The following is a 27,594-nucleotide window of genomic DNA, read 5'->3' as shown; positions in this document are numbered from 1 at the left end:
ATTTGTGCCAAATGGATCGTGCAAAATGTACGCTGCAGTCTGAGTGAAACCTTGTCCCGTCAGTCGGAAAGTGTGAGGGTAGTTTCAGTGAATGTCGTTTATCTCATGTGTACGCGTAAAGGTAGCACCGATTTGTCTGTTTCCTATGTAGTCCTCGTCCTGCTTTGTCACGTGATGGTCTTGCTTCAGCGAAGCACCCGCTGCATTTCTGAAGGCTCTCCACTGTTCCGCTTGTGGTAATTACATAAAGTTTCGTGAATGCCGTTCACATCGTGGGTCAACATCTCCATCGACAACCTGGAAAAATGTAGGCGAAATACTTAGACACCTGTTCCCCATCTTTTTCTGCGTTTGCAGTGTCAGTAAGAATTGTAAGTAGGCCTACTTGTGCATCCAAAGAAGTGTTCATTAGAAATTAATGAACCTTTTGCTGATAACAAGCGTCTACAATCTCTTTTGCTATTAAAACATGACGAGGCCTGCGTTATAAAAGCAACAATAGTTTGGATATTTCAGTGCAAGGTATTTACTTTAATTAGGCTGGCCGCTAGCAATGCGAGCTGAAATTCTCTTGCTAAATTGGGACTCGTAGCAGAAATTCTGCCACTCTTAGTTCTGCACGCGTGGTCACATCACTTGGAAGCTGTTCCGTATTTCCTGGACGAACAAACCGAAAACCTGCATTACACACCCGGTTCCAAAAAAAAAAGACACAGCGCAATTTCAATGCAGTCAATGTAAAATATTAGGTGTGCAGTGATCATTCAAAGCCATATTACAAACCCTATTGCCCATTCTTATCTAGTAGCAAGTAGAACCTATCACTTTTATACTGGTCACCACTGGCACCAGGGGAAACTTTTCGTTTCGACAGATGTGAAGAGGACTTGGCTATGTTAGGCTGGAATTCTTCTTCGCAGCCGGCGAAATAGGACATTTGTGCATCTCTAACGTACCACTGACGGTACGGCGTAATTTGCTGTTATACAGCTGTTGCGTCAGTTTGTTCTGCAATCTCGGCGTTGGTTCCACTCATCTCTAGCAGCTTCGTCAAAGTTAGCTCCTGGATCTCCGAAATGGACAGGCTGAGGTCATGGTCCCGCTCAAAGGCCTGCTGCACCTCGACGCCCATCAAGGAGTCCATGCCGAGTTCCTTAAGGCTCATGTTGGGGTTTAGAGTCGACGCTTCCTTCACGCCTGCATGGGAACATAACAATCAGCGCTATACTGCAGTTTAACGCAGCACAACATTTTGAAAACTCTAGAAATTGTTACAAAAAATTAATTAGTACAGTCTGGAGAGTAGCAGGATTTCTTTAGTTTGAAACGGAATATTCGTCAACCGTAACAGGGATGATTTATTTAAAAAAAAAAACATTTCTCAGTGATTTCTTTTAGTTCTATGATTTACTTCTAAAAAAATGCCTAACCAAGTGCTATGCATCAGTAACGTTGAGACACTTCCCACTGATTCCGTATGCGCCAACGAATTTAGGTTCCTCAACTCAAAATCCTTTCTTGTTTTCATTCATATTTTACTTCTCCTAAATAAACTAGATATCCCCTGGGTAAATAGCTGAGTAAGCAGCTTGGCGGCACCCAGGAGACCTTTACACGGAAGTGATGCCAAGGAGAAAAAATAAAAATGTAGACATATCATTGCGGCAATGAAAATCACAACTCAACGAATTAAGTTAAAAACAGTATCAAAGACACCTTTGGTTTGACAGAAAAAAATGATCCCATACATCATCATCTTCGAACTGAGAGATAAACATATAGAAATCTTTAGACAAGGTAACCAAAATATCACACTTTAAACGCTTACGCAGGAAAATAGCAAAACCAAAATCATAATTTACAAACTATAAATTACAGCGTGGTTCATTATCACAAATTGAACAAGAAAGAGAAAACTTCGGAGTGTTTTCCAACGTTTCGCAAATAGAGGTTGTCTTGTCTGGCCACCTTGAAGTTTTCCTTCCTTTGTTCACTTTATCAAGAACCATCTGACCAACCTCCCTTTACCATATACATGGCTCATAATTTTACAAAGTACTGATGCAACCGTTTCGAACTTATACAGCCCCTGTTTTTGCACATATTAAGCCATAATGGAAAGCTATGTCATAAGACTGATGTTTGTAATACATGCGGAAATGTGAGATTTTCTGACATCTGGACATCTCCGCTCTGCAGCACGCAACATAGCTCGGAACTCGTAAACAGAGTAAGAACGAGGTGACGCCCCGTTTTATCAGTCGTGGCCACTTACCAAATATCTGTGCGATGGTCTGCGCAAGATCTTTTCCTTTGGCTCCTTGCTCTCCACTTGAACTGGAGTGGTCCGCTTTCACACAGCTTGACACGACTGGGCGGCTCTGGCTCATGAATTGGTCGAGCACGTTCAAGCACGAGCTGATTCTTTGCGACGTGCAGCCAGCGATCACCACATCGCCACCCGCTTTTTCTTGCAGAACGCCCACATCACCGATGGCACCCCACTGGATCGCCAATCCTTGAAATATAAACCAAGCTGTAGGTGAGTGAACAGGTGGAGTACTCGCTGCGGTTGAAAGAGCAAGACCTCTAGTCTGGAGAAGTTGTGTAGTCATTAGCTACTTACAACACCTGAGAGAATACCTCCCCGTTTATGTTACAACCACTCTTTAATAGGCATTCTCACCTGCATCTTAGCAATTAGATGCTTGTTTTTCTTCACGAAAAAGTCTGTTAGAATTCACTGTCTGTAAGCATACTAACATGCAGAAATGAAAAGTATTCCTCAAAACACTGGATAGTTACTGTACCTAACATGCCATGTAATGTTGACGACCTTGGCGTCTCCCTTTATTTATTTTTATGCTCATTATTCGCTCCAAATTTTTTTAGTCGACACAGGGCTTATTAATCGCTATTCTTGACATCGTGAGGATAGCTTAAAAATATTTTTTTCGCTTATTTGTGCGTTTTACCGTATTTCTTTCTCTTTTGCTGCTGCTTTGCTTTGCGTTTAGTTTCACACTATCCGTTACTCCACAGTAGAGCACTGCACGGGCTTCAGTCTGAGGCCCGAGCCCGGCCCGGGCCTGTTACCTCAAGCCCGAGCCCGACCCAGGCCCGTGGCTTCAAGCCCGGGCCCGGCCCGGGCCCGCTAAATTATCGCTCTAGCGAGCCCGGCCCGGCCCGTGAATCCCGGAGTGAAGCCCAGCCCAGGCCCGGCCCGTTTCACAGTAACGCTCGAGGTATACAGCTCACTCTGAGAGAGTAGACTGCTACAACAACGATAAGGAACTGGCCGACAAAGGTTCTGAAACCGCAGTTTGGCTTCCTGAAAGTTTGTTCTATTTAACCCAGAAGGAAGTGATTAAGAGTAGTGCTCGCCAGGCCCCTCTTTTGGACAGTGATCTCGTGTACGTGGGCAACAATAAACTCGGAAGTTCCAATTGATAAATAAAGAGGGCTGCATACACGCGTAGTGGTCCACTTTGCGTTCCCCCATGATTTTAATCAGTTATACTCTGCCGCCCGCGAAGTACAAATATTAAAGCTGCCTAGCAAGCAGTAGGATGACATTTTTTTATTGAGCGCGATCTCACAGGTTGAGCACATAGCCACTGGTCGCCTTTCAGCAGAAACGACAAGCTAAAAGGCTTGAGTATTTCACGGTATGTGTTTGAAGACTATAAGCGTCCTAAACTAATATGTTCTTCCCGAATACATTTCTAATAGTGTAAGGTGTTTTGGGATGACGAACGATCAATGGCCAATTAAGGCCGACTGAATGTTACTCTTACTGCACCACGGTGTGGAAATAAGGAAATAAATAAGTCAATAAATAAAGCTTAGTTTTTTCCTCAGCGCGTACTATAACTCATAGCTCATCCATGTCGCTGCTTCAATGCCGCAGCTGCGTACTTCACTCTGCAATAGTGAGTGAAAAGTCGGACACCAGCCGTTTCTGTACGAACCCAAGCCCGACTCTGGCCCACAGCTTTAAGCCTGAGCCCGGCCCGGGCCCGCAACTTCAGGCCCGGGCCCGGCCCAGGCCCGGCAAAACAAATCATGTCCCGGCCCGACCCGGCCCGCGGGCCGGGCCGGGCCCGGGCTTTCGGGCTGGCCCGAGACCGTGCAGTGCACTACTCCACATTTCCAAAGAACTGGGAACATGTCAACCTGCCTCCCCTAACTCAATGACTTCGGGCGTCGAATGAGGAAATGAATCAAATGGAATGAAATAAAGGGACGACTCTAGAAGGGGCCTAACGTCACGTTAAGGGTCACTCACAGCGGCAGCTGGCAAATGTTCCTTGCAAGAAGGCAAGAGACCCCCATTTTGCTCGACTTTCTTGCAGGCTCGAAACTGTGCGAGAAACAGAAGAGGAGAGAAAGAGAGCAAACGAAGATAAAAAATGAGGACAGTTAAAGCGTAGCATGCGTTGGACGACTGCGCAGGTACGAAGGAGAGGAAAAAGGAGGAGAAAGAGAAAAAGACGGGGGAAGGCTGAGAATGCGGAGTGACAGCTGCAGAGCGCAACGTTGTCTGTTCAGAGGGATCTGGTTACGAAGAAAACTTCAAACGCGCTATATAAGTCACCTGCCCGAGTGGGCACCTTGTTTTATGTATGATATATATGTACACAGTTCTGCGAAAACTGAGGTAAAATCCGCACAACGAGCCGCTGAATCCGAATCTGTCCAGAACCATGCTGTCAGATTTATTTGTTCTGACTACTCTTATCACACTAGCGTTTCTGCATTAAAATCCAAGCTCAGTCTTCCCACGCTAGCCTGCCGTCGCAAAATCGCCCGTCTTTCCTTGTATCACAGATTTTTTTCACACCTTTAACCACGATGCCCCCCGTATCACACGCGCTCATCGGATATCCCGTAACTCCCACCCAAACGCTGTCTACCCTGAGAAATCTCGTAACATATCAGCAGTCTTTCTTCCTTAGAACAGCCAACGACTGGAATGGCCTTACATCCGAGGTGGCGACCATTATCAATCCAGTCCATTTCAAATCCATCATCGGAGATCATTTGTGTCCAAAATAATAGAATTTTGTCAGCCCACCCCTCGTGTAATGTCCTTGTGGACCTTTGAGGAACAATAAATAAATAAATAAATAAATAAATAAATAAATAAATAAATAAATAAATAAATAAATAAATAAATAAATAAATAAATAAATAAATAAATAAATAAATAAATAAATAAATAAATAAATAAATAAATAAATAAAAAAAAGACACGGCATTGGTCTCTAGAAAATTCCTCCATGGAAGGAGCGCAGACAGATGCAAACTACTGTCGACGGAAAGTACGCACCGTTTCCTCCATAGCAGCGAAAATGCGGCGTCAACGTTTCGCTAAGGAAGTCGCCGAAACTGATCTCTGGCGCCAGAAACAGTAACACCTTACCGTTAGAGCCATGGAAGCTGAAGCCAAGGTACTGAATCAACAAACCCTCAGCGTACAAGCTGCCAGCAAGGAGACCAATCGTCTAAAGCGAATAGACCCCGCTGTTCAAGCTCCGCACTATGTTGCGAAGGGCAGAGGCGAGTAGAATCTGGAAGTGCAACTAGCACGTTCCCCGCCTATTCGGAGAAAATAAATCCCGCTTTGCCTGCTGGGTCTGTGATCGGTTGCGGTTCCCAAGCGATATTACGGGCGTTGTCGTACATGTCAGCTACTGCTTAAAGTGGTTGAAATTCTGATACTGTACCGCGGGTGCATTTTTATTTGCTGCAGTAATCTTTCCACCCCCTCGATAATAGTGAGAAAAACTAACCGCTCCTCTTCACGCGTTTCCTTCTAAGAAAATATCTGGAGGAGTGCTCAGTACATCTTGGAATTTTCCACTGTATAAAAGGTCCTCACTTTCGAGGCGTATAATTCTACTCCATTCGTTTTCGCTCCATTTATGACCGATACAAGATGTGTATTATGTGTGCAGGTAGTTAAATTTTTCTCGCTACGGTGGACATACACGTCATCATAATTATCACTCTAACTGCGCCCTCTTCAGGTTAAAGGCATCGACCGCATTTCTCCAGTTTACCGTGTGTTGGGTCAGCAGCGACTGCCTTATCACGCAAGCTTCCTAACTGCATCCACCACCTTACTTTCTGCTGCACCCTGCTACGCTTGCCTTCTCTTATAATCAAATCTGTTGCAATTAAGGGTGATAGGTAACCTTGCCTTCACGTTACAAGTTCCGGTCGCCCCCAATTCGTATTCCCGTTTTTGAAAAAAAAAAAAAAGGCATCAACTCGCGCTGCTTCCCGTAACGACCTTGCTTTCCTCCTTTTTCTTGACGTTGCACTTATCGTTTTACTTTCCATCTCTGCGTAGCCCTCAATTTAAGTTGAACTCATTTCGTTAGCCGGCATGTTTCTGCAAAACATCGGTAAGCACCGGTAAGATACAACTCCTGCGTACTTTTTTCTTGAAGGATACTGGTAAACTGCCATTCAAGATGTGAGAGTACATGCCAGACTCGTTCCACCTCATTCTTATCTTTCTTGCTGTTTCACTCTCGTGGTTCTAATTTTCGGGCACTACCTGCCTGAAGCAGGTGTATTTCTTTACCACTTTAAGCGCCTCGCTATCTATTTGAAACTGCTTTCCTTCCGAGACTGCTAAACGTTACTTTAGCTTTCTGCATGTTAATTTTAGATCCACCATTCTGTTTTGCGTGTCTAGGATTTGATCGCGCTTAGAAATTCGCCCCTTGACATACTTGCAAAGGAATGTCGTCAGCGAATCACAGATTACCGCCGCATTCTTCATTAACATTTATCTCTAGCTATTCCCAAGAAAGATATCCAGATACCCCTATACGTAAACATGTGGCGAATAGTAATATAGGAGTTGTCTCTCCCGAGCAGTCATCCTTCCATATTGAGTTTGTTGTGCTCTCCACATGAGCGGCTTCCAAAGGAATGACACTATCCACTAGAGGTAGCACATTGTTTGCCGGGTTTTTTTTTCTTTGCTAATTATTAGCACTATAATGGCGAAACGAACTCGAGAGGAACGACTCACCGGGGAGACCATCGGCTACACGTTGCTCACAGATACGCTCCATGACGGAGTTGGCGTAGCCATAGTTTGTCTGTCCGGCGTTGCCCCAACCGCTGACCAGCGATGAAAAGACGACGAAGTGGTCCAGCTCAGGGCAGAGCCTCCGGGACAGTTCGTCGAGTCGCTTTGTGCCGTCGACCTTGGGTTTGCACACACGTTCGAAGGATTCCGGCGACTGGTTTTCTAGCAGACCATCAGAAAGAACCTGAAAACAGATACATTGTTTACATAAATGCCAAGCTTTCAATAGACATTTGCTGTTTGCATATTTTGTGTTTCATGGCTGCGAAATTTCTAGTTGGGTCGTAACGGTAGTATGAGAAAAGGTTTTCCCCAATAGCAAGATAATCAGTCAAACAAACCAAAAGGTATCGAAATGCTCCGTTAATAAACAATTTGTTTCGGTCTCCGAGCCTGAATGCAAAAGCGCAACAAGAAACAAAGGCACAAGTCTGACGCACTGAATGCCCAACATGTGGCAGGATGTCCTCAATATATTCGAACAATAACTTCTAGAACACGAGTTCGCCATCAAATACATGAATACATAATATTTTAGCGTACTTAGGACACGCAATTGATTCTGATGCCGGTCTCTAAATGCAGTGAGCAAAGCATAAAATAAAGATAAAGACATATAAGAAGAGCCTTCAGGTCCGCGAAGAAACTCGATTCGTTGACTGTTGCTCGGATGGAGAACAGCAGGTCCAGAAGCTTTAGTTGTAGTGTAACAACACTGTAAAGCGTAGCGCGAGGCACTCTCCTTATCATTGGACAGACTACGAATAAGGTTTGTTCGATACGAATATATCACATCTACGGACGAGCCGTTTGCTACTCAGATTCCGTGGTGGCGAACACATAAATGCAAAACAGAGATTCTTTATTCCCTGAAGCAATAACTTACGAATATATACCTCTAAATTTTTTTGCTTCAAGGACGTCTAGATATTGCAATGTTCTGAGCATTTGTTATGCAATAGTTATTCTCTGCAACAAGCAAGACATTTCAGTTATCAATCTAGAAATGAGATTCACGTTCTTCTGTAGGCTGACATCAGCGCTGCCGAGTATCTTGTTGATTTGTTGTTTGCCGGCAAAATTCGAAGTATAACCTTGCTCTTGGTCTACGCTAAGGATAAAACCGGGAGCTCGTGCCGTTTATACACTGACGAAATTCAGTTTGTGAACTGAAGAACATGACAGCTGATATTTCTTACAAAAAACTTAAAAACATTTGGTGAATCTAGAATAATCTTACTATGGCACCATTTAACGTTAGCACGAACCAGGTAGTAAGAGCCAATTATTGTAGTTTATGCGTTTTCAACGACGCGTCGAATATAAGCGGAGAAAAGCAAGCATTGCGGTAGGTTTCGTGCACCGATAGCTTGAGCGCATATTGTTCACTGACTAAGGTGGGCTCTGAAAGAATGCAGCATCACTAAACGACTTTCACAACGGGCGTTCTGAGTGCAACTCACTGATAAGGCCCATCAAGTGAGGTAACTTTCAGACATGAGACGATATGCTCAGCCAGAGAGAAAAAAAACGAATATGAATGACTTCGGTACTACACCAGGGACCTGGAAACACGAGAATCGTTGAACCAAGTGTGCTGCATAAACCCTAGATTCCCGGAATGAATTTTCTTCAACAGGCATCTCAGCATTAGGCGCTCATTGACCGCTTTTTTGAGACTGTAGAGATTCGGGGTAGTCTTGAAATTCACATTCCACCACTTGCCATAGCTAGGTTGAAAATTCCTCCAACGGGCCCCATAGCGAGGGCTTCCTCGATGATCTGTCGAGCTCCTTCAGCCGTCGAGACGTCCGTTTTGGTCACGTGAACCTTAACTCCAGCCTGCTGCCACCGACGGAGACACAGCTTCTGGTACCCAGTCCTAACTCCGCTGCGGGAGTTCAGCAACACATGGCGGCAGCCGCGACCCACCATCCAGTCGGTGAGCTCTAGGCCTATTCCACCAAGCCCTCCAACGATGACGTATGACTTGTGCTCGTAGAAGTAGGTGCGTACCACTGCCTCCACGATGAGAGGAGAAGCGGGACACATTTTGCGTGGGGACTCTTCTTTCCGAACCTGCGGTTGACAACCATTCTTTAGCTTCGCGCTGTCGAACTGTAAGTATTGCATCTAATTTACTGCATGATGGTGCAAACTCAAATAAGGAGCTCGGTTTTTTAACCCCTTAAGAGAATTTTTTTTTCTGAAATGGGTACCAAAATGGTTATTTAGTATCCGCACTACCATCGCTATGAGAACGAAAAGAATGATTCATACGCGCCATACACTCGCCTGCCAGAAAGCATGCGGCACTCTGGATTCGTCATGAGAAAGCAATGGTTCACAGCCAATATCGATCAAGCCTGGTTTTTCCAAGTACACTAGGTGGATAGAGTGTGAAAACGCATTCTGCTCAACGTTCTTCTACGGTTAATGCCTCACCACATGGGCAGCATGGTCAAAGTGTGAATTTCTGGTTCCGCCATATTTTTTTAGGATGATGAAGACTTCACTGCAGTCAAATCAAGTCAGTAAGCACTTGCCACTAAAGGAAAATAAAAATCAATAAAAAATAAACGTTTCAGCACAGCTGAATGTGTCGAAACTTTCATTAATCATCAGTCACCCTCTTTGTTGACAAAGATTAGTTTGGTATTGATGGTAGTAACATTATAGTGATATATCTCGTGACTTCAGGATGTCCGTACTAATTTCATGACTTTTTCTAAGAAAGAAGTATCTCCGTTAGTTGGCAAATTCTAATTATTCTTGCGGTGGATGAGATTTTCGCTGTATATTTTGTTATTTGATTGATGCGTTCGATAATCCTTCCCGAAAACGGCACATATTTCAACTCTAATGTTTGGTGCAAATGCACAAATGTTTCGTGGTTACGATTTCTTTCCTGACAGAACCGAATACGGTACTTCTATCTACTACTTATCCACGTGTTTGGCGAAAACATCAGACGGACCATAGAGGTCGACACTTCGCTCACGGTAGTTTTTCACCTAAATTTACGATCATTGTGTCTGCAATATTTCCGAGCTATTAGCAGTGAACTGGCCTATTCAGTATTATTGATAGCTCAACGTAATTCCGTAAGCCCTACCACAATGTTAAGTGGCAGTGAAAGCGGAGTGATAACCCCTGAGGGAGCTAAACTCCACTGAACATAGTAGTATGCGTAGACAAACTCATGCTAACCCCTCAAACATATCTCTTTATGCATTTATTCCCGTCTCATCGGTTACCTCGAACGAGAAGTTTGACCCTAACTTTACTACTGCCCTTAACGAAAATGTGCACGTCGAATCTATCGCTAACAACTATTTACAAGGACACGTTAACTGGGCTCTTTGATCCAAAAATTCAAATGTTAGTTTTGTTACGTTATGTTAGAGGCGAATTGTGATCGCAGCCTAGTTTGCCTATTTCTCCAGGTAATTCCGCAAGACAGTTTCATAGTTTGATCCTTGTCTCAGGACCGCCTTCGACTTCAAATGATGGTATGCCCTTATTAGAGCACGCAAATCAAATACGTAGCTAATAGTGGTAATACCATGCTTACTACTTTTGCATACAACTTTTTCTAGACCAGGCTTCAATGAACGCTTTCAATATCTCTCCATAAAATGTTTGTGGAATATGAATTGCGAAACACTTGATAACGTGGTACCTTGCTCCTAGTAATGACAGTGTTTCTATTATAAATATTCGGGAATGAGCCGCCGGTTTGAAAATTTCGAACTTGTCTCTCCAATGTGTTCGGAAATGTACGATAGAAGCATCTAGCTGGACCATCTTTTATTAGACACAAAATATTACCTCATCTTTGTTGCGCAAAGTTTAGTAGCTTTATCCGCTTTGCTTATATGTTCTAACCATAGCCTGGCACATCCCAGTGTGACCATAAATGTCAAGTGTGTGTGCAGTTTATGTTAATTTGCATGCCATCCACTTTTCAAGATTTACCACCAAACGAAGCCATTTTCCTGGCTCCGGTGTGTTCACCCAAGGCGTCCCTAGATTCTGGACTGCCATCGAAAAATGCCGTCTAAATGAACATTCGTTTTTTGTTTGCACCAAGTACAACAGCAAAGGCATTCTTTTTCTGTAAAATCTGCAGCCTTCACAATTAGTTATAAGTAGAAATAAATATGAGACTACCGGCGTAACATACCTGCAGATTCGAACAGTAGTGGATATCGCTATTTTTCCACGGTTCCCCTAAGGCCATTTGGTGAAGCGCGCGACAAGACCAAGTTTTCTTGAAAACAAAGAACACAGATCGGTCTTACCTCCAACACAACTTTTCCAATATGCTTCCCCGATGCCATGAAACGGAATGCGTCCTCAGCTTGCTCCCAGTGGAAACGATTTATGTCCAGCGGCCGCACCACGCCAGTGACGATGCCCTGTCGCACCAGGTCTCGAACGCGATGATGGTCTTCCGTCGTGGCGGGATCTTTACCATGGAGCCTTTCGAGGAGGATGCCGTGGAATGAGATGCCCTTGAGGAACACTGACATTCCCAAGGCAGTGTCTTTGGACAGGTCGAACTTGCCGATCTCAAGGAAGCGGCCGCCAACTGCCAGGCAGCGCACGCTGGCCTGGAGCTTGTCTTCGGCCAGAGAGTTCAGCACGACATCTACGCCTGACGTGAGTAATGTATGAAAGGAGAGGTGTACGGGATCAGTACATCTCGCGAAAGTGTGTAGGTAAAGTTCTGCATAAAAAAGCATGATTAGTATGTTTAAACAAAAAATATTGGCGCGATATTTAAAAACATTATTACTGATCACCTGCATCGCCGGTTGTTCAAAGGACTCTGTGTTATACCTTACCGTGGGTTGATTTTTTATTTCGAACTAAAATCTGCTGGATCACCTTTCTTTATTCTGTAGACGTTAGTTCGGTAGAAAAAGACGGTTTCAATGCTGAAAAATTTGCTTACAAAGAAACAATGTTTTCAGCGCTAATCCTATTCAAACCAGCAATTTTAATGTGGTACGTAATTTTCATTGATTTATCTTTCTTCTGCTTCTTTTTGTCTTGCATGATAAAAGTGCAATCCGCGTTGGAGTAGAAAAATCAGCTTAACATCAGTGCGTGTAACGTTTCGTTGCCGGTTCCATGAAGTGCAGCTACAAATGACGTTAAAGAAGGGCACTGAAAGGTATGACCAGTGGCGACGAAATCTGCCTGTAATTGTTAGCCCTTCTCTGGGACCGCAGTGCTCGTCTTTTAAGGGAAATGACCACCTTGCCATCGGAGCGCAGAAACTCATCGACTGGGGTAAACAAAATTTGTACTGCGTGCCTATTCAATTTTTGTTTCAAGAATATCAGACTACACACTTCTGAAATCAGTGCAGGTATTCTAGGAAGGGTAAAATACCGCACGATGCTGTTTAATGCTGATTATTGCGCGTTTCTTTGAAGATACCGCAGTTATGATAGGTGAAAGGTGCCTAATTTTGTTCCCGTAATTCTGCACTTATGGCAGGGTGTCAGTGCCGTGACATCTAACAGCTCGCATGTATTAAATGTAACTCCAACGTCGCTCCTACCCCTGCCGTCGGTTTCTCGCAGCACGAGTTTTTCGAAGGAGGTGTTCCGGGAGCTTGCGATGTTGCGATCCTTGAGTTGTGGGAAGCGACGCTTGAGGAACTCCCGCTTCTCCTCGGAACCTATAGATTTGTAGAATTGAGAGAACAATGGGCTTTAAAACATTTATCATGCAGAATTTTACCTGATTTTTGATTAGGTAATAGAAGATAGAATTTAACAACTTTACGGTACCTTGTGGGCTGAAAATCTGCGTTCGCAAAAGCATATCGTTCTTTCGTGTTGTTTGTGTTAAACGCAGTGTGTACAGCCGCCCTGATTTTTAACAATATAGGGCGAGCGTCGGCCGAACTGCTGGTCAGCGCCTTATAACGGCGATAAGCGCGCAACAAGGTGAGAGTTCGCGCATGCGCACAAAGGCAGAGCGTCGTCTGCTGCGCTGTTCCGAGGACGAGGACACACGCCCTGCCACAATATCGGTTCGCAAGATCCCGCCAAGTCATAGAGCGCATGCGCATGATTAATATGCGAGACTGCATGAGACGTGATTTCTTTCTCCCTCTTTTTTTGTCTATTACGGGAGGCCAGCCTGGCGATGCGAAGTTATGATAAGAAAAAATAAAAGGAAAGAAATATAGCAGCACATTCAAACTATTGCCTGGATCGCTATAAACGGGGTTCCAACCAGCTCTCCTTGCAGTGCCTCCACGGTATAAAAAGGCATCGGTTGGAACCCCGTTTTTCGCGATCCAGGCAATGGTTTCAATGTGCTGCTATATTTCTTTACTTTTATTTTTCTTATCATAACTTTGCATCGCCAGGCTGGCTTCTCGTAATAGACAAAAAAAAACAGAGAAAGAAATCACGTCTCATGCAGTCTCCCATATTAATCATGCGCATGCGCTCTATGACTTGGCGGGATCTTGCGAACTGATATTGTGGCAGGGCGTGTGTCCTCGTGCTCGGAACAGCGTAGCAGACGACGCTCTGCATTCGTGCGCGTGCGCAAACTCTCGCCTTGTTGCACGCATATCGCCGTTATAAGGCGCTGACCAGCAGTTCGGTCGACGCTCGCGCTATATTATTAAAAATCAGGGTGGCTGTACATGCTCCAGATGCCATTATAGAAGAACGAGGTCAGCATTTCACATCACTAGACCGGTACTATCAATACACTACATATACTGGTACGACAGTACTGCTTACTTCGGATTGGCGCTAATGTGGGTATTATTGCATAAACAGTGAACTCAAAATATTTTTGTAGTACTAACCAACAGTGGCAAATACGGTACATCCCATTGAGACGGCGATCGAGATGGCCGCCTGTCCGACGCCTCCGCTGCCAGAGTGCACCAGGAGTGACTCTCCCGGTCGCATGTTTCCTCGAACCAGAAGAGCATAATATGCAGTGGAGTAGGCTACGGGAACAGTTGATGCCTCTTCGAGGCTCCATGCATTAGGAACCTCCCAGACCCAGTCAGGATCCACCAGAAGGGCTGTAGCCATGCCCTCGGCGGGCACTAAGCCCATGACCCGGCGTCCCCGGGTGTCACGACCAGAGAACTCCAGGCCAAGAACGCATTGAGACGTTGCCACGTAATCTACACGTCGTGAGTTCAGAGAAATAGACCACAAATTAAACATTGAATATGCTTACCACGGGGGCTAAATGTGCACATTCGACCCTTTTAGGCATACCCCTGATTATTACGCAATCATCTCCATGGCCCTCTTAAGCTGTATCCCTAATTCTACCTTACAAGAGCCATGACACGCAAATTTTAATAAATACTGCTTATTCCGCTTTGTTCGCTAGAGATTAAATTACATTTAATGCATTCTAATCACTGTGGCAGATGTTTTAAAAACAAATCTCTTTCCTGTCTCTAGCGAACTCCTTGCTGGTCTGGCAAACTTGATGGCTGACGCCAGAAGAGATACCCGCGTCGTATTTTATGCTGCGCTGTGCTCACGACGCTCTGGAGCTGGCCTGATGTGGACAGCGACGGCTCGAAAAGCATTTAGTTAATAATATAAAGAAAATTACGGAGGCCGCTTAAGACTGCCTACGGGCTTTCAATCCGGCAGCACTTTCGCTTCGTTTGTGCGCTCGTGTGTACGTCTCTTCTCTACTTCTTTTTCATGTTCGCGCTGCTTCAAAAATGAACCTCCACCAACTCGCCAAAGCTTCTGTATTGAATACAGTAAGATGCAAAAAAAAAATACTGTTTTTGTGAATCGCACGCTTGTTTCATGCACACACCTTGTACATTTCAACTATGCGCCAGTGTTCGCAGCTTTCAATGAAAATACCAGGAGAGTTTTGAGGCGAGTAGCAGCTTTTGGCCGACTCACTGCCCATAATGAGTGCGCTTAAAGTACCCATCAAAGGGATCATAGTATACCTGTAAAACCTCGCAGCACTACCACGATAATTACGATTTGCCCTCCACAAACAAGAGATTAGGTTTCGTGTGTGGTGCAGGTGGTTGGTCTCCACATAGCAGTCTAGTAAAGTATGTTGCCATTAGTCGATGTGCTCACCGGGCAGCGCATCCGGTGGAAGCTTCCCCGTTGCAATCATGACGTCGCGGAAGTTCAGTGGAGCATAGTACACTGCACACATGAGTTTCCCGGAGCTGCTGGCAGGCGAGGTGCAGCGAAGTGGGGACTCATACCACTGAAGACTGGACAGGTCGCCGCGAGTCTGGACGTTGAGGTAGGCGTACTCTGTCGATCTCTTAGGGGTGCCATCTGCAGTGAGCGCATATACAATGAACCATACCTCTACTCTAATCATTTCGTCAGATTAGGTACCACCTGACCTAAAAGTGAGATGGCAAAACGACCCATTGTCGAATACGTTTCTGTAGTCTTGAGTTTCAGAGGCGTTTATTGTCTTTCGCAGACAGACTGGCCTTACATATATTCTTGAACTGCACTTCATGCGCGTTTTGCACAGTTTTGGGAGTTTGAACTTCGGGGGCGTGTAATTAGCGTGAACTGCTTTCTGCAGCAACATTCTTATATACAAGCTGTTCGAACATTGGCTGCTATCTGCACTGGCAACACTCTTTTCGAATAGCGGGGCGGCGCTGACTGCGCTCGGAGCGAGCGCACGTATCTTATATGCGGTCTGCGATTTTCCGGCGATTTCACCAGTTTCCGGCTATTTACAGCCACCAATTTTTCACAGGACGGCCCGCCACCGATCCGGCGTCCCCTGTGGGACTTTTAACCACTTTCAGGCGAGTGCCTTCAATTTTACGGCCGATTTGCGGCCACGCCCGACCGCGGGAGCTAGGCCTAACGGCTCGGCACGCCTAGTGCGTGCTCTGCTCCCACCTGCGGCGGCGACGGCCGCTTCGCCTCGACGGCGCTTCCCTGCATTTAAAGATGCAGTACACAGTCAACGGCACGGATGTTACCGCCGCGGAGCTGGCTGATGGCACTTGGACGGTACTCGAAATGCAACGCCGCTACAGACGCCCGCCACCACCGGCAACGCCGCCTGCCACCACCCAAAGCCCGCAGCCACCACTGTCCTGTCAGACCAACGACCCCGCGGCCGTCCACCACCGCCGACTAAAAGACGACCACTTCCTCGCCTGCCCACAGAGGACTACAAAATCGTCTTCCGACCGCAAGGTACCGTCGACCTCAACGCAGTCGGCCCGACCAAATTGGGGATGGCCATCTACAATGCCGGCAAGATCGACGGCCGCCTTGCAATCCCCGCCGACCAAGTCCGCATCCACCCCACAAACAACACTGTCACCATCAGCACACCGGACAAAGAACGCGCGTTCCTGTATGCTAAAATACGAACTTTAACCATTGACTCCAACGCCATCCTGGTAGCCACGTACGCCCCAGCCCCCGATGACTCCGTGCGAGGAATCATATATAGAGCGTACAGTCACGAGACCGACGCTGAGATCCTCGCTGAGCTCCAAGCTCGAAACCCCGATCTCCCCGTAGTCGCCGCACGCCGCATGGGCCGCACACGACATTTCGTGGTGACTATCGCTAATGCCAAGCTACCCCGCTACGTGAGGTACCTCGGCTTCACTTTTGAGGTGTTCCCCTACAAAAGCCGTCCGGAGGCATGCTTCAACTGCCGGAAGCTAGGCCACAGGGCGGATGTGTGCCCCCACCCGCGACAACCAACCTGCCGACGCTGTGGCGCAGCCCATGACCCTCCTCCAGCTGGCCAACCGCCCACGTGCCAAGCCTCATGCATCGTCTGCAAAGGCGCCCACCCTACATGCAGCAGAAGCTGCAAAAACCGGTTCACGTCGACCACTCGGCCCAAGTCTTCCCCATTGGTCACTGACACCGATACCGGCTCCAACTCGGCAAACCCCGGACGCCAGTCCCGGTCCCGAGACCGCAAACGCGGCGACCACAACCTACTGCGGGACGGCTCCTTCCCCCCGCTTGGCAGCGACAGCCCTTCCAGCAGCACTCGCAGCCGTTCCACATCCGCCTCACGCAGCTCTCGGGCCAGCTCTCAAGACCGGCCGGAGATCAAAGCAGCCAAACAAGTTGGATGGAAGTCTCCTGCACAAGTCACCGCTTCTCCACCAGATTCACAGGTAAGGGAGCTGGCAGACATGGCCAAGGAACTACAGCTACAATTGGCCAAAGCAAACGCTAAAATTCATAGCCTAGAATCAGCACAGGCAAACCCCAAATTGCAACCGCAGCAGGTGGCTCACGCTCCCACATCCGACCCCGTAGGTGATCCACGCATGGACACTGAGCAGTCTAAGCGCACCAAGCGTAAAGCACCTCCCCCCTCCTCACAAGCAGACATAGATGCCAAATTCGAGGCAGCTGATACGCGAATGGCCCAATTCGAGGGTGCCCTCCTTCGACTCGCCCCCACCATTGACCGTCTAGTAGAAAGCTGCGCCACAATGGCAGCCAACATCCAAACCCTTCATGCCAGGCTCGATACCCTCACGAATCCCCCGACATCCGCAACCCCCTTGAAGTCGACAACCCCTGCTAACTACCCAGCACCCATTATTGTCGCCACGTCGGAGAGTGCAACCGCGCGCTCACGTGCAGGCGGCATTCTTAAATCACCCGTCGTGCTATCACAGCGCCCCGAACCCTACGGGAAACGCGATGGCTAGCTCCCCCTTCACAGTTTTGCAATGGAACTGCAGGGGCTTCAAGGCGAAGCGGCGAGCCTTGGAGCACACCCTGCAGGCCCAGCCGCACACCCCCCACATCATCGCACTTCAGGAAACCTACATGGACACGAAACTTACCAGCTACGCCGCATATAACCAACAAACGACACCAGACCACCGGCCCAACACCGCCATCCTGGTCCACCGAAATTTAGCAGCTAATCATATAGACCTTAGTTACCCCGAGGTTCCGCACACTTTCGTACAGGTCCTACCGAACAGCCGCTCAGAAGCCCCGCTCCACATCCTCAACGTCTACAGCCCCCCTAGCGACAAAAGCACACGAGTGGCAACCCTCGTTCGTAAGGCCTGCGCGACTACACAAACAGGGATGCTACTCATCTTAGGTGACTTCAACGCGCCGCATACCGAGTGGGGCTACCCCCGCAAAGCATGCGGTCGTAAGGGAGCCAAATTGTGGGAGACAGCCCAAACACTGGGCCTGACACTACTCCTAGACCCCGACAGGCCTACTCGCATTGGAAACAGTGTCACACAGGACAGCTACCCCGATCTCACTTTCACCCGCAACATCCCAGACGCACGCTGGGAAAACCTCGGCATGAACATAGGTAGCGACCACTATGTTCTCAGCACAACCTTCACGGCTACACACAGCAAAGCCCCCAAACGAACAATCAGGCACACTAACTGGGACGCCGTCCGATACGTGCGCGCCTAACGCACTTCGGCCCCCATAGACGACCTGGACACATGGACAAACTCGCTGCTCGAAGACACCGCCAATGCCACCTCCACGACTACCCAGGACGAGGATGGCCCCTCTCCCGACGCCAAACTCATACACATGTGGGAGGCCCAGCGCAGTCTTAGCGCTCGCTGGCTCCGCCAAAAACACAATCGACCCCTCAAGCTCCGTCTCGTTCGCCTCGAGCGAGAGATCAAAGCTTACTCCATCAAACTGAGTCAGGAGCAATGACATCAAACCTGCGGCCGTCTTAACGGCCAGTTAGGATGCAAAAACTCGTGGTTCTTGCTCAGACATCTACTGGACCCAACTCACACCAAATCCACATCTCACAAGAACCTCAGCCGTGTCATACACGCTTTTCAGGGAACAAATGAGGAACTCCTCGCTACCCTGAAAGACAAATACATCAATACTTCACTGAAATTCCCATCCCTTCAGGATACACGGGTGCTCAGAACACCAACATGGACGCCGACATCACGGCAGGAGAAGTCCGCGCCGCCCTCAACCAGATTAGAACCACCGCGGCCGCTGGCGACGACCACATAACCAACAAGATGCTTCGTAACCTCAAAGATCAGTCCATCGAGGAACTCACGGACCTCTTCAACCAACACTGGCATGAGGGTCGCCTTCCAGACACTTGGAAGCATGCCAAAGTGATTTTCATACCTAAGCCAGGCAAACGACTCGAGCTGGGCAACCTTCGGCCCATCTCGCTCACGTCCTGCCTGGGAAAGGTCATGGAACACGTCATACTCAATAGACTCCACACTCACGTAGACCAAGAGGACCTTTCCCCCCCCCCCCCACTATGATCGGCTTCAGGACCGGCCTCTCCACTCAAGACATTATGTGGCAAATCCAACACGACATCCTCGATCCGAGACCCATCCGAGCTACACGAACCATCATAAGCCTAGATGTCAGCAAGGCTTTCGACAACGTGTCACATGCTTCCATCCTGGCAAACCTCTCTCAAATGAATGTAGGCACTCGCACTTACAACTACATCGCCGACTTTCTTCATAACCGTACAGCAGAACATCACATTGCAGACCTCCACAGCGAGAAGATCACACTAGGTACCCGAGGAACACAACAAGGAGCAGTCCTATCTCCGTTCCTTTTCAACACTACAATGAGAGGCCTCCCTCCGCTCCTGGAAGAGATACCTCACATTAAACACTCAATATATGCCGATGGCATTACCCTGTGGACCAACTCTGGCTCTGACGGGGAAATCCAAAACTCCCTCCAAACAGCAATCGATAAAGTACACTCCTTTGTACAGGCGAACGGGCTCACATGCTCCTCCACGAAGTCCGAATTACTAGTCATCAGGGACAAACGAGCTCGCCTGCCCGTACCCGACACGCAAGAACCTATTGTGCTTCAAGTCGACACACATCCCACACCTCAGGTCCGCCCCATCCGCGTTCTGGGTATGTTAATACAGAACACAACGCAAAACTCGGAGGCCATTCAGCGCCTCCGCACCACAGCCAATCAGATCAACGGCCTTATCCGCCGCATCAGCACCCGCCGGAGAGGTATGAAGGAGGATGACCTCTGTCGGCTCACGCAAGCTTTCCTCATTAGCAGGATAGTCTACTCCTACCACTACTATCACATCCGCCGGAAGGACGAGGAAGCTGTGAACAGCATTATACGTTCAGCGTACAAAGCGGCACTGGGGCTACCTCAGTACGCCAGCACACAGCACCTCCTCCAACTCGGCATCTACAACACGCTCACAGAACTCATAGAGGCACACAAGACCGCCCAAATCCACCGCCTCTCCCGCACTAAACACGGGCGGCTCATACTTGACCGTCTCAACATCAACCCCATAGGCGACGTCCACCCCACGACGCCCATTCCGATAGGGGTCTATAGCCGCCTAGTTATAAAACCAATCCCCAAAAACATGATACCAGCTGGCCGCCATGATACGCGCCATCAGCTGAAAGCCCAAGCACTAGATGCCACATACCTTGCCGACGAACACGCAATATACGTAGATGCTTCACGGCAAAGTGCAAACACATACGTGGCTTGTGCAACCACGCCACAATCTACTCTCGTCACCGCCGCCACAGTAGTAGCTCACTCTCCGACAGCGCCAGAAGAAACCGCCATCGCGCTGGCCATCGCTGACCCACGTACGCGCACAGTCCGCAGCGACTCCAAAAGAGCGATACAAAATTACTCGGCAGGTTTCATCTGCCACCCCGCTGCACGCATCCTTCGCGGCTGCACTCCCGACCATAAGATCAACCTGGTCTGGGTACCCGCCCACGCGGGAAACTCTGGAAACGAAGGGGTCGACCGACTAGCCCGAGGACTAACCAACCGGGCGGCCGGCCCCACGGACCCAGACGCTCTTGCCGAGGCTCCCCAGACCTTTGCCGAAATTACCAACCTCTACAGAGAGATGAGACGCCAGTTCCCGCCTCCACACCCCGACTTGAATCGAGCGCAAGCCACCTTGCTCCGCAGGTTGCAGACACACTCCATCCTTAGCCATTCTAGACTTTCACTCATCACAGACGGGGAATACGACCCCGTCTGCCAAAATTGTGACCAGGGAGAAATTGCTACCCAGGCTCACATCCTATGGGGTTGCGCGGGAAATCCGCCCCCTCGAACCTTACTGCCAGCTCCCTCCGAAGACGGATGGAACGAACTCCTCAGAAGGCCAGACAAGAGCATCCAACTGGCACTCATTTCGTGGGCCCAGGAAGTCGCCCCCACCTGAGGGCCACACCAAGCCCACCTGCCGTAAATCCCGCCAATCTATGGCAATAAAGTTGTTTCTCTCTCTCTCTCTCTTTTCGAATAGCGTTCTTTCTCTTTTTACCAGTTCACATGCTTCGTACTCTTGAGCACGCGCATCGCTTGACGTATTAAGCGAGAATACCAGCAGTAAAATCAAAACACATAGAGTCGAACTTTATGGCGAAATTATTACGGTACCCATACTGCTCTGCTTTCCTCGCGTTCCTCAATGCAGCTGTTTTTCTGAGTGCAAAGTGATTCTCTGGATCTTTTTCAGTATACTGACGTTTGTCGGCCAAGAAAAGACGCATTTCTTGGGGCGAAAATTGTACTAAAAAATATTGCTGGCAGTAGATTCAAACACGTGACGCCCTTGCAGAAAAGAATGGTTTGCCACATTTTTGACTTGAATTGTAAGTAGCGTCCGTGCGTATAGAATAACTAGTACGCACTCACGCATATTAGTTCTGAAACCGGCCGCTCATGGCTACACTTATATTTTGTTATGCAGTGTTTCGTAACTTAGACAAGCTCCGTTTGCATAGGCATAGCCGCATGGATATAGAACAAACTCAACCTGTTCTCAGGGCTCTTTTATTTCCTTCATAAAAGTGTCCAAAAAATCAAGCAAATGCAGGACCGGTTCATTTAATTTTATGATTTTGTATTAGCACCTAAGCATCAGCTACAAGACAACGGTAATGAGCTCTAAGAATGACAGGAAACCATGCTGACATGGTTGCTAGGGAAAGTAAGAAATTTTAATTCATAAGAAAAGTGTTGTTTTTTTATTTAACGCTGACGCATATTTATTTTAAAAACTTTAAGATACGTCGGTGCTGTCCAAAGAGGTGCAATTTACAAGAGGGCGGTCGTTATCCACGTGATAGAGCTCAGTATTTGTCAATTATTTACTGAAACTAGCGAAGCACGTTTTGTTTTCATTATACGAAAATTTTATAACGCGAAAATGAAAACCGTCAGCATGGAAGGTGAGCCCAGTTTTCAAATTTTCTTAATCGGCATTGTGGTTGAAAATGTCGAGCTTCAAAATAGCTGCTTGATAACCTACAGAGTTGGCTTCGTCGAGTTGCGTATTAATGAAATGGTGTCACTGCGCGTATTATTTTCACTCAAAATCACCGTACCACGTTGTACCTCATAAAATATTTATACGACGTCTGCATTTGATCTGTAATAAATGCGAGCAACACCATCTTAAATAGTGAAACGCGGGAAGGCGAAGTCAACAAGATTTTCAATGTATAAATCTAACGTTGGACATTTCGAACCACATTGCCGATAAATAAAATTTAAAAACAGAGCTCACCTCCGAATTTGGCTGCCTTAAATTCTGCGAAAAAAAATCTTGGCTCATGAAATAAAGAATAAAAAGTTTGATTTTTCCAGTTGCTTACTCGTGTAATCATAAACTGGATCACGAACACAATTTCCTCCTTGCTGTACACTGCTCGACCGAAGAACACACCGCAGTAGCCCTGGCAGTTTTTAAAATAAAGGTCTGTAAAGTATAAAGCAATCACGCCGCATATAATGCATATGTTGGAATCAAGAAACGGAATCTTGGTTTCTTTTCTGCCATTGGGCTCATAGTTCGTGCTTACTTTGCCATTTGGAATGCATAAGAACTGCCAGTAATATCTCAGGTTCTAGGTCTGAGCCCTGAGTCCTGATCTGCACTTCCTAGCGCTCTCTGTACTTCATTCGACTACGCTGTGTTCAATACGTAGCAGGCAATTAAAACAACTTAGTCATCAAGAAGTGCAATGCCAAACTTACTTGAAAACATTGTCAGGTGCCTAAAGAAGCCCCATTGTCCATCGCGTCTCACATTCATCGTTAGGTCACACTCCAAGAAGTCTTTGTACGTCGGGTCTGTATGTGTTGTGTCAGTATTCCTGACAGACTTCTTAAGGTTTGCGTCGAAAACACACCTGACATGGAAGAATAGGTGCCAGTAGTTCAGTTAGACAAAGGGCTATTGCGTTATCATCCATCTTTATCAGTAAATCATGACACGGTCTGTGATTTACTGCACGTTGCGTTACTACGTTCCGGCGGCATATTGCATGGCTCGACAGGGCAACACATTACATTTCATTCAATGAAGACCATGACCATATAACTGTTGCTCACACTAATGTTCAAGAATAGGTAAGATATCATTCAAGCGATTTTGTCAATAAACAAGGGTCGTTGGGAACAGCGCCACAGATTTCTGTGCTTCTTCAGGTTAGCGTTCTGATAATTCCGGTCTGATGTCTACAACAAGGCTTCCCGTAACTGCATCCATGCTAAGAGTTTCATTGGCAGCTATAATAAAAGCATGAAACTGATGCACACCGAAACGTACTCTGAGCCTTACCTTAAACGGCTGGCGCCAGTCTCCCATCTCAAGCAGTTCATCAAACCAACAACGCCACTGGTGCTGGTGTCCTTTGCAGTCACCCACAAGTTGTGCCCGGCAGGATTGTTTTTAAGCTCAGAAATCTTGTCCTTTAGCGTCTCGACCCAATCGAATGATGCGCTGTCCACTTCAATTATTTGCCGCTCTGCCGTTTCTGCGGGGGCGGCCATTTTTCTCAGTAGAAGCAGCGTGGACCACTTGTTAGATTTCAATCCAACCAGCCGAAATCCGCAGGTTGTGAGCACTGATGCCGCCGTATCGGCTGTATGAATGGCGGTAGACACATGGGCAATTTTTGAGAATTCTTCCTCTACCGGAGTCAGCGCTGTTCGTAGAAAAAGAAGCAAAAATGCCTCCTCTTTGCAAAGCGATGGCAGCAGCTCAGCCAAGTCTTCCAGACGCACTGATGGTTCGGGGAGAACACGAGTCACAACCAGCTGGGCATCAGGGAGCTCATTCACAGAGTTTGAGGCCAGATCCCATAAATACCTCTTTGTGCCTTCCGGTAAATCCTGCGACGTGAGGTCATCTGGACGAGGGTGGGCAACGGCGTACTCAATCTTGAGCAATGGGTTAGACAGTGGCAGCAGCTTGGGCAGAGAGGGTGTCATGAGCAAATGACTTTCTTCGAACGCCACTTCTAGAACACGGATTTTTTTCCCTCCCGTGTTTTCCACAACGACGTCGAGAACGGGCCGCAAGGGATCCTCCTTCAAAAGCGCTGTGTTTAGGACGTCTTCGTAAAGGTCCTCCTTGTAGTTAGCCAGCGCCCACTGCACCGCGGAGACAAGAGAGAAAGCTGGGTCTTTGACTTTCGCCTGGATAACATTGAGCACACGCAACAGACCGTTTTTTTCCTCAGTGTTTGCGAGGTATCGGTTGAGCAATTCATCGGATACTTCAGTGGAATCTTTTATTATTCTTGAAGCTGCATTCAGTTCCTCATTGCTTGCCTCAAGGATGCGCCGGGCAACGGCGGTACACACTCGAACATATTCTTCCAGGCAAGCATGTCGTTCCTTAGTAAGTGCTTCGTCGTCGAAGTACGGTACGAACCGGTACTCAGCCAAGGAAGGTGTCTGGTGTGCCGAGCGCCGCGTCGCCATGGTCGCTTTGAGACCTCGAAAACCAACCCCTCCGGCATAGCAGGTTTTGAGGCAGCTATCGTAAACAACGTGTACGCCTGCACAAAAGAAAGTGTTGGATAGTAAGGAAGATGCAATTGTTTATGTAGCTTTCGCTGAGATGATATGAAATTGTTTTCACAGAAAGAGCTTCTCTTTAGACTGCCCGGTTTTTCATATTTGTGCCGCCTAAGTGTTCATTCAATCATCACACGCAGCAAAAAGCGCAAATAGGAAGTTGGCTCTCACAAATGATGAGCAGGAACGATAACTTTAATTATTTCCCTATTGAAATATTTTAAGAGAGAATTTCAATGCTCACTTCCAAGGTATGTCGATTTACTTTCATTGTGATTTCTTCTCTAATATATCATGAATTTTTAAGGTAATCCTACAAATCCTCTCTTGAAACTTCTGTCTATTACCGACTTTCGTGGCCGGAATGAAAGAACGAGAATATCATCTGAGTGCTTTTCTAGGCTTTGTAAAAAAAAAGGCTAAGAACAGTGCACAAGAAGACAAATTGAACACATAGTACACAGCTACTTTTTTTATGCTGGCACACTTTGGTTCGGCAACATGCCACGAAATGGTGATTTCGCAGTTCTCACCTCCACCTCCGACCTTCTGGATGATCTCAGATTGGAGCCTGGGATCGATGAGGCACGACTGAATCCTTGAGGGCAGCCAGAACGCTCGAAGTGGGTCATAGAGGGCGCAGAACTGAAGCATACTGTCGATGAAGGTCACCCAGTTCTCTGCCCACATGAGTGTGCCGCACGGTTCTGGATCGTATAGAACGGACAGAGTGAATTTTTACTGGGTCGTAAGGTGTAATGCAGGAACGGTTATTATTCAAAGGATGCAAACTTCCTCGATGTCTTCCATTCTGAGATGAAGAACCTGTTCCTGGTAACTTAATAACCGTACAAGATGACGACTGGCTTTTCTCAAGTTCCATTAACATGCCTATCCCCATATATACATAGTGTACCAGCCGCGCCATCAACACTTTAAATGTACAGTGGTTCGAAATCATTAATGTACTGCTCGTTTTTTTCCCTTTTTCAGATACATTGTGCTTTCCATGGTGAGTACATAATCTAAGTACATAGTAAGTACCTGAAAAGTACATCTTGTAATGAACCTAAAATTTACCCCAATCATGTAATTTCTATCTGAACGCGCATATGCACAACACAACAAAAACCTTAGTATTAAATGTGCCGAGAAGTGCCCGCAGAAGCACACGCATTATTCTCAGCCGCCGTGGTGGCTCAGTAGTTATGGTGTTCGGCTGCTGACCCGAAAGCCGCAGGTTTGATGCCGGACGCGACGGTCGTATTTCGGTGGAGCTGAAATTCTAGAGACCCGTGTACTGTGCGATGTCAGTGCCCATTAAAGAACCCCAGGTGGTCGAAATTTCCGGAGCCCTCCACTCGGCGTAACTCATAGCCTGAGTAGCCTTCTTACGTTAAACCCCCCCATAAACCTTAAACCATAAACGCCTTGTTCCCATCGCCGGAAGTAAAAGCACTGAATAAAGAAATATCTGAAGTGGTTCTTTATACAACTACGGTTTTAACAATAGCATACTCATGGGTGATGCTACATTGGTTAATTTCCGGTGGTCTGCGTTCTTGATGGAAGAAAAATTTTTGAACGCAAAATTGTAAGGCATCTGAATGAGTCAACACAAAGACCGACATTAATACTTGTTTTCGTTATATTAGGTTGGCCGCTTCGGGCCCATTCCCCACGCAGTTTAAAACATATAAAAAAAAGATTCCCTAGGCAAAACACATGACCAGTCTGAACCGTTCTTTTTAGCTGCTGGTAAAAGGGAACCATTATATACCGGGTGTCCACGCTAACTTTAGCCAAGGGTTAAAAAATAATATATTTGAGGTAGGCCACGGAAACCCCTTAAATGTATCTACCAACCAGCTTGCCCATAAGAAGCAATTTTTTGCTTTGCAATTAATTAATTGCCAATTAAGATAATTTTATAAACGCGTAAATATTGACTTTACAGAGCAAATGTGAATAACAAAGTTGGAAAGCACGTTCAGAAACCCCGATTCCATTGATTTGCAATAAAGAAAGCCTCACGTGCATCTTTTTTCCGAGCTCCAAAGAAAGCCCGCGAAACACACACAAAAAAATCACGTGACTAGCGCATTCGCGCGCCACGATTGTGCTGCTCTCAACCGTGGCTTGAGCGAGCGAAATCAGCTGTTGGCAAGGCGCGACGACCTCAGTGCGCCGGCAGGCCGATACGGCCATGGAGGAAGTTTTTTTACCTCCATGGATACGGCAACGGTGGTTGCGGCGCCCGCGCCAGCCAGTCTGCAAGCGTGACGGTGCAAGTTACAGCGAACGTGCCGGGCATTGTGAGCTATGAAATGGCCATATGTGAGAAACACAAATGCGACGAGTTTTATTCGCCACTGAGAGGCAAAAGAAGATGACTGCTTATCTTCTTTATCTTCTTATCTCGCTGCAACTTGCACCGTCACGCTTCCAGAGTGGCTCGCGCGGGCGCCGCAACCACCGTTGGTCAAATGTTTAGGGGAATCCCCCAAGGTGGAGTATATTTGTAATAAGGGAGTAATTACTCATTGGCATCCACCCGAGCGCTGCCATACGGCTACAAAG

General features: G+C 47.1%; 1 protein-coding gene across 1 annotated transcript in view; it reads right to left on the bottom strand.

Moving 5' to 3' along the window:
- Positions 1–975: 975 nt before the first annotated feature.
- The window catches only part of LOC149348180 (fatty acid synthase-like), a 52,609-nt gene continuing 25,990 nt past the window's right edge, over positions 976–27,594 (bottom strand). Inside the window, exons 14-24 of the mRNA XM_089585762.1 lie at positions 25,548–25,721; positions 23,771–24,995; positions 23,185–23,339; positions 15,232–15,441; positions 13,959–14,288; positions 12,687–12,806; positions 11,416–11,771; positions 8,837–9,190; positions 7,052–7,295; positions 2,276–2,518; positions 976–1,197 (exon numbers count right to left, since the gene is read on the bottom strand). Coding sequence (XP_089441888.1) covers positions 983–1,197; positions 2,276–2,518; positions 7,052–7,295; positions 8,837–9,190; positions 11,416–11,771; positions 12,687–12,806; positions 13,959–14,288; positions 15,232–15,441; positions 23,185–23,339; positions 23,771–24,995; positions 25,548–25,721 — 3,626 coding nt within the window. The 3' untranslated portion in view covers positions 976–982. The remainder of the gene's footprint in view (positions 1,198–2,275; positions 2,519–7,051; positions 7,296–8,836; positions 9,191–11,415; positions 11,772–12,686; positions 12,807–13,958; positions 14,289–15,231; positions 15,442–23,184; positions 23,340–23,770; positions 24,996–25,547; positions 25,722–27,594) is intronic.

Source organism: Amblyomma mixtum, chromosome 4 (assembly GCF_055824585.1).
Source record: "Amblyomma mixtum isolate Tamu chromosome 4, ASM5582458v1, whole genome shotgun sequence".
Lineage (NCBI taxonomy): Eukaryota > Metazoa > Arthropoda > Arachnida > Ixodida > Ixodidae > Amblyomma > Amblyomma mixtum.
Note: the sequence above shows the minus strand (reverse complement) of the source record. Positions and strands in the feature narration are given on the sequence as shown.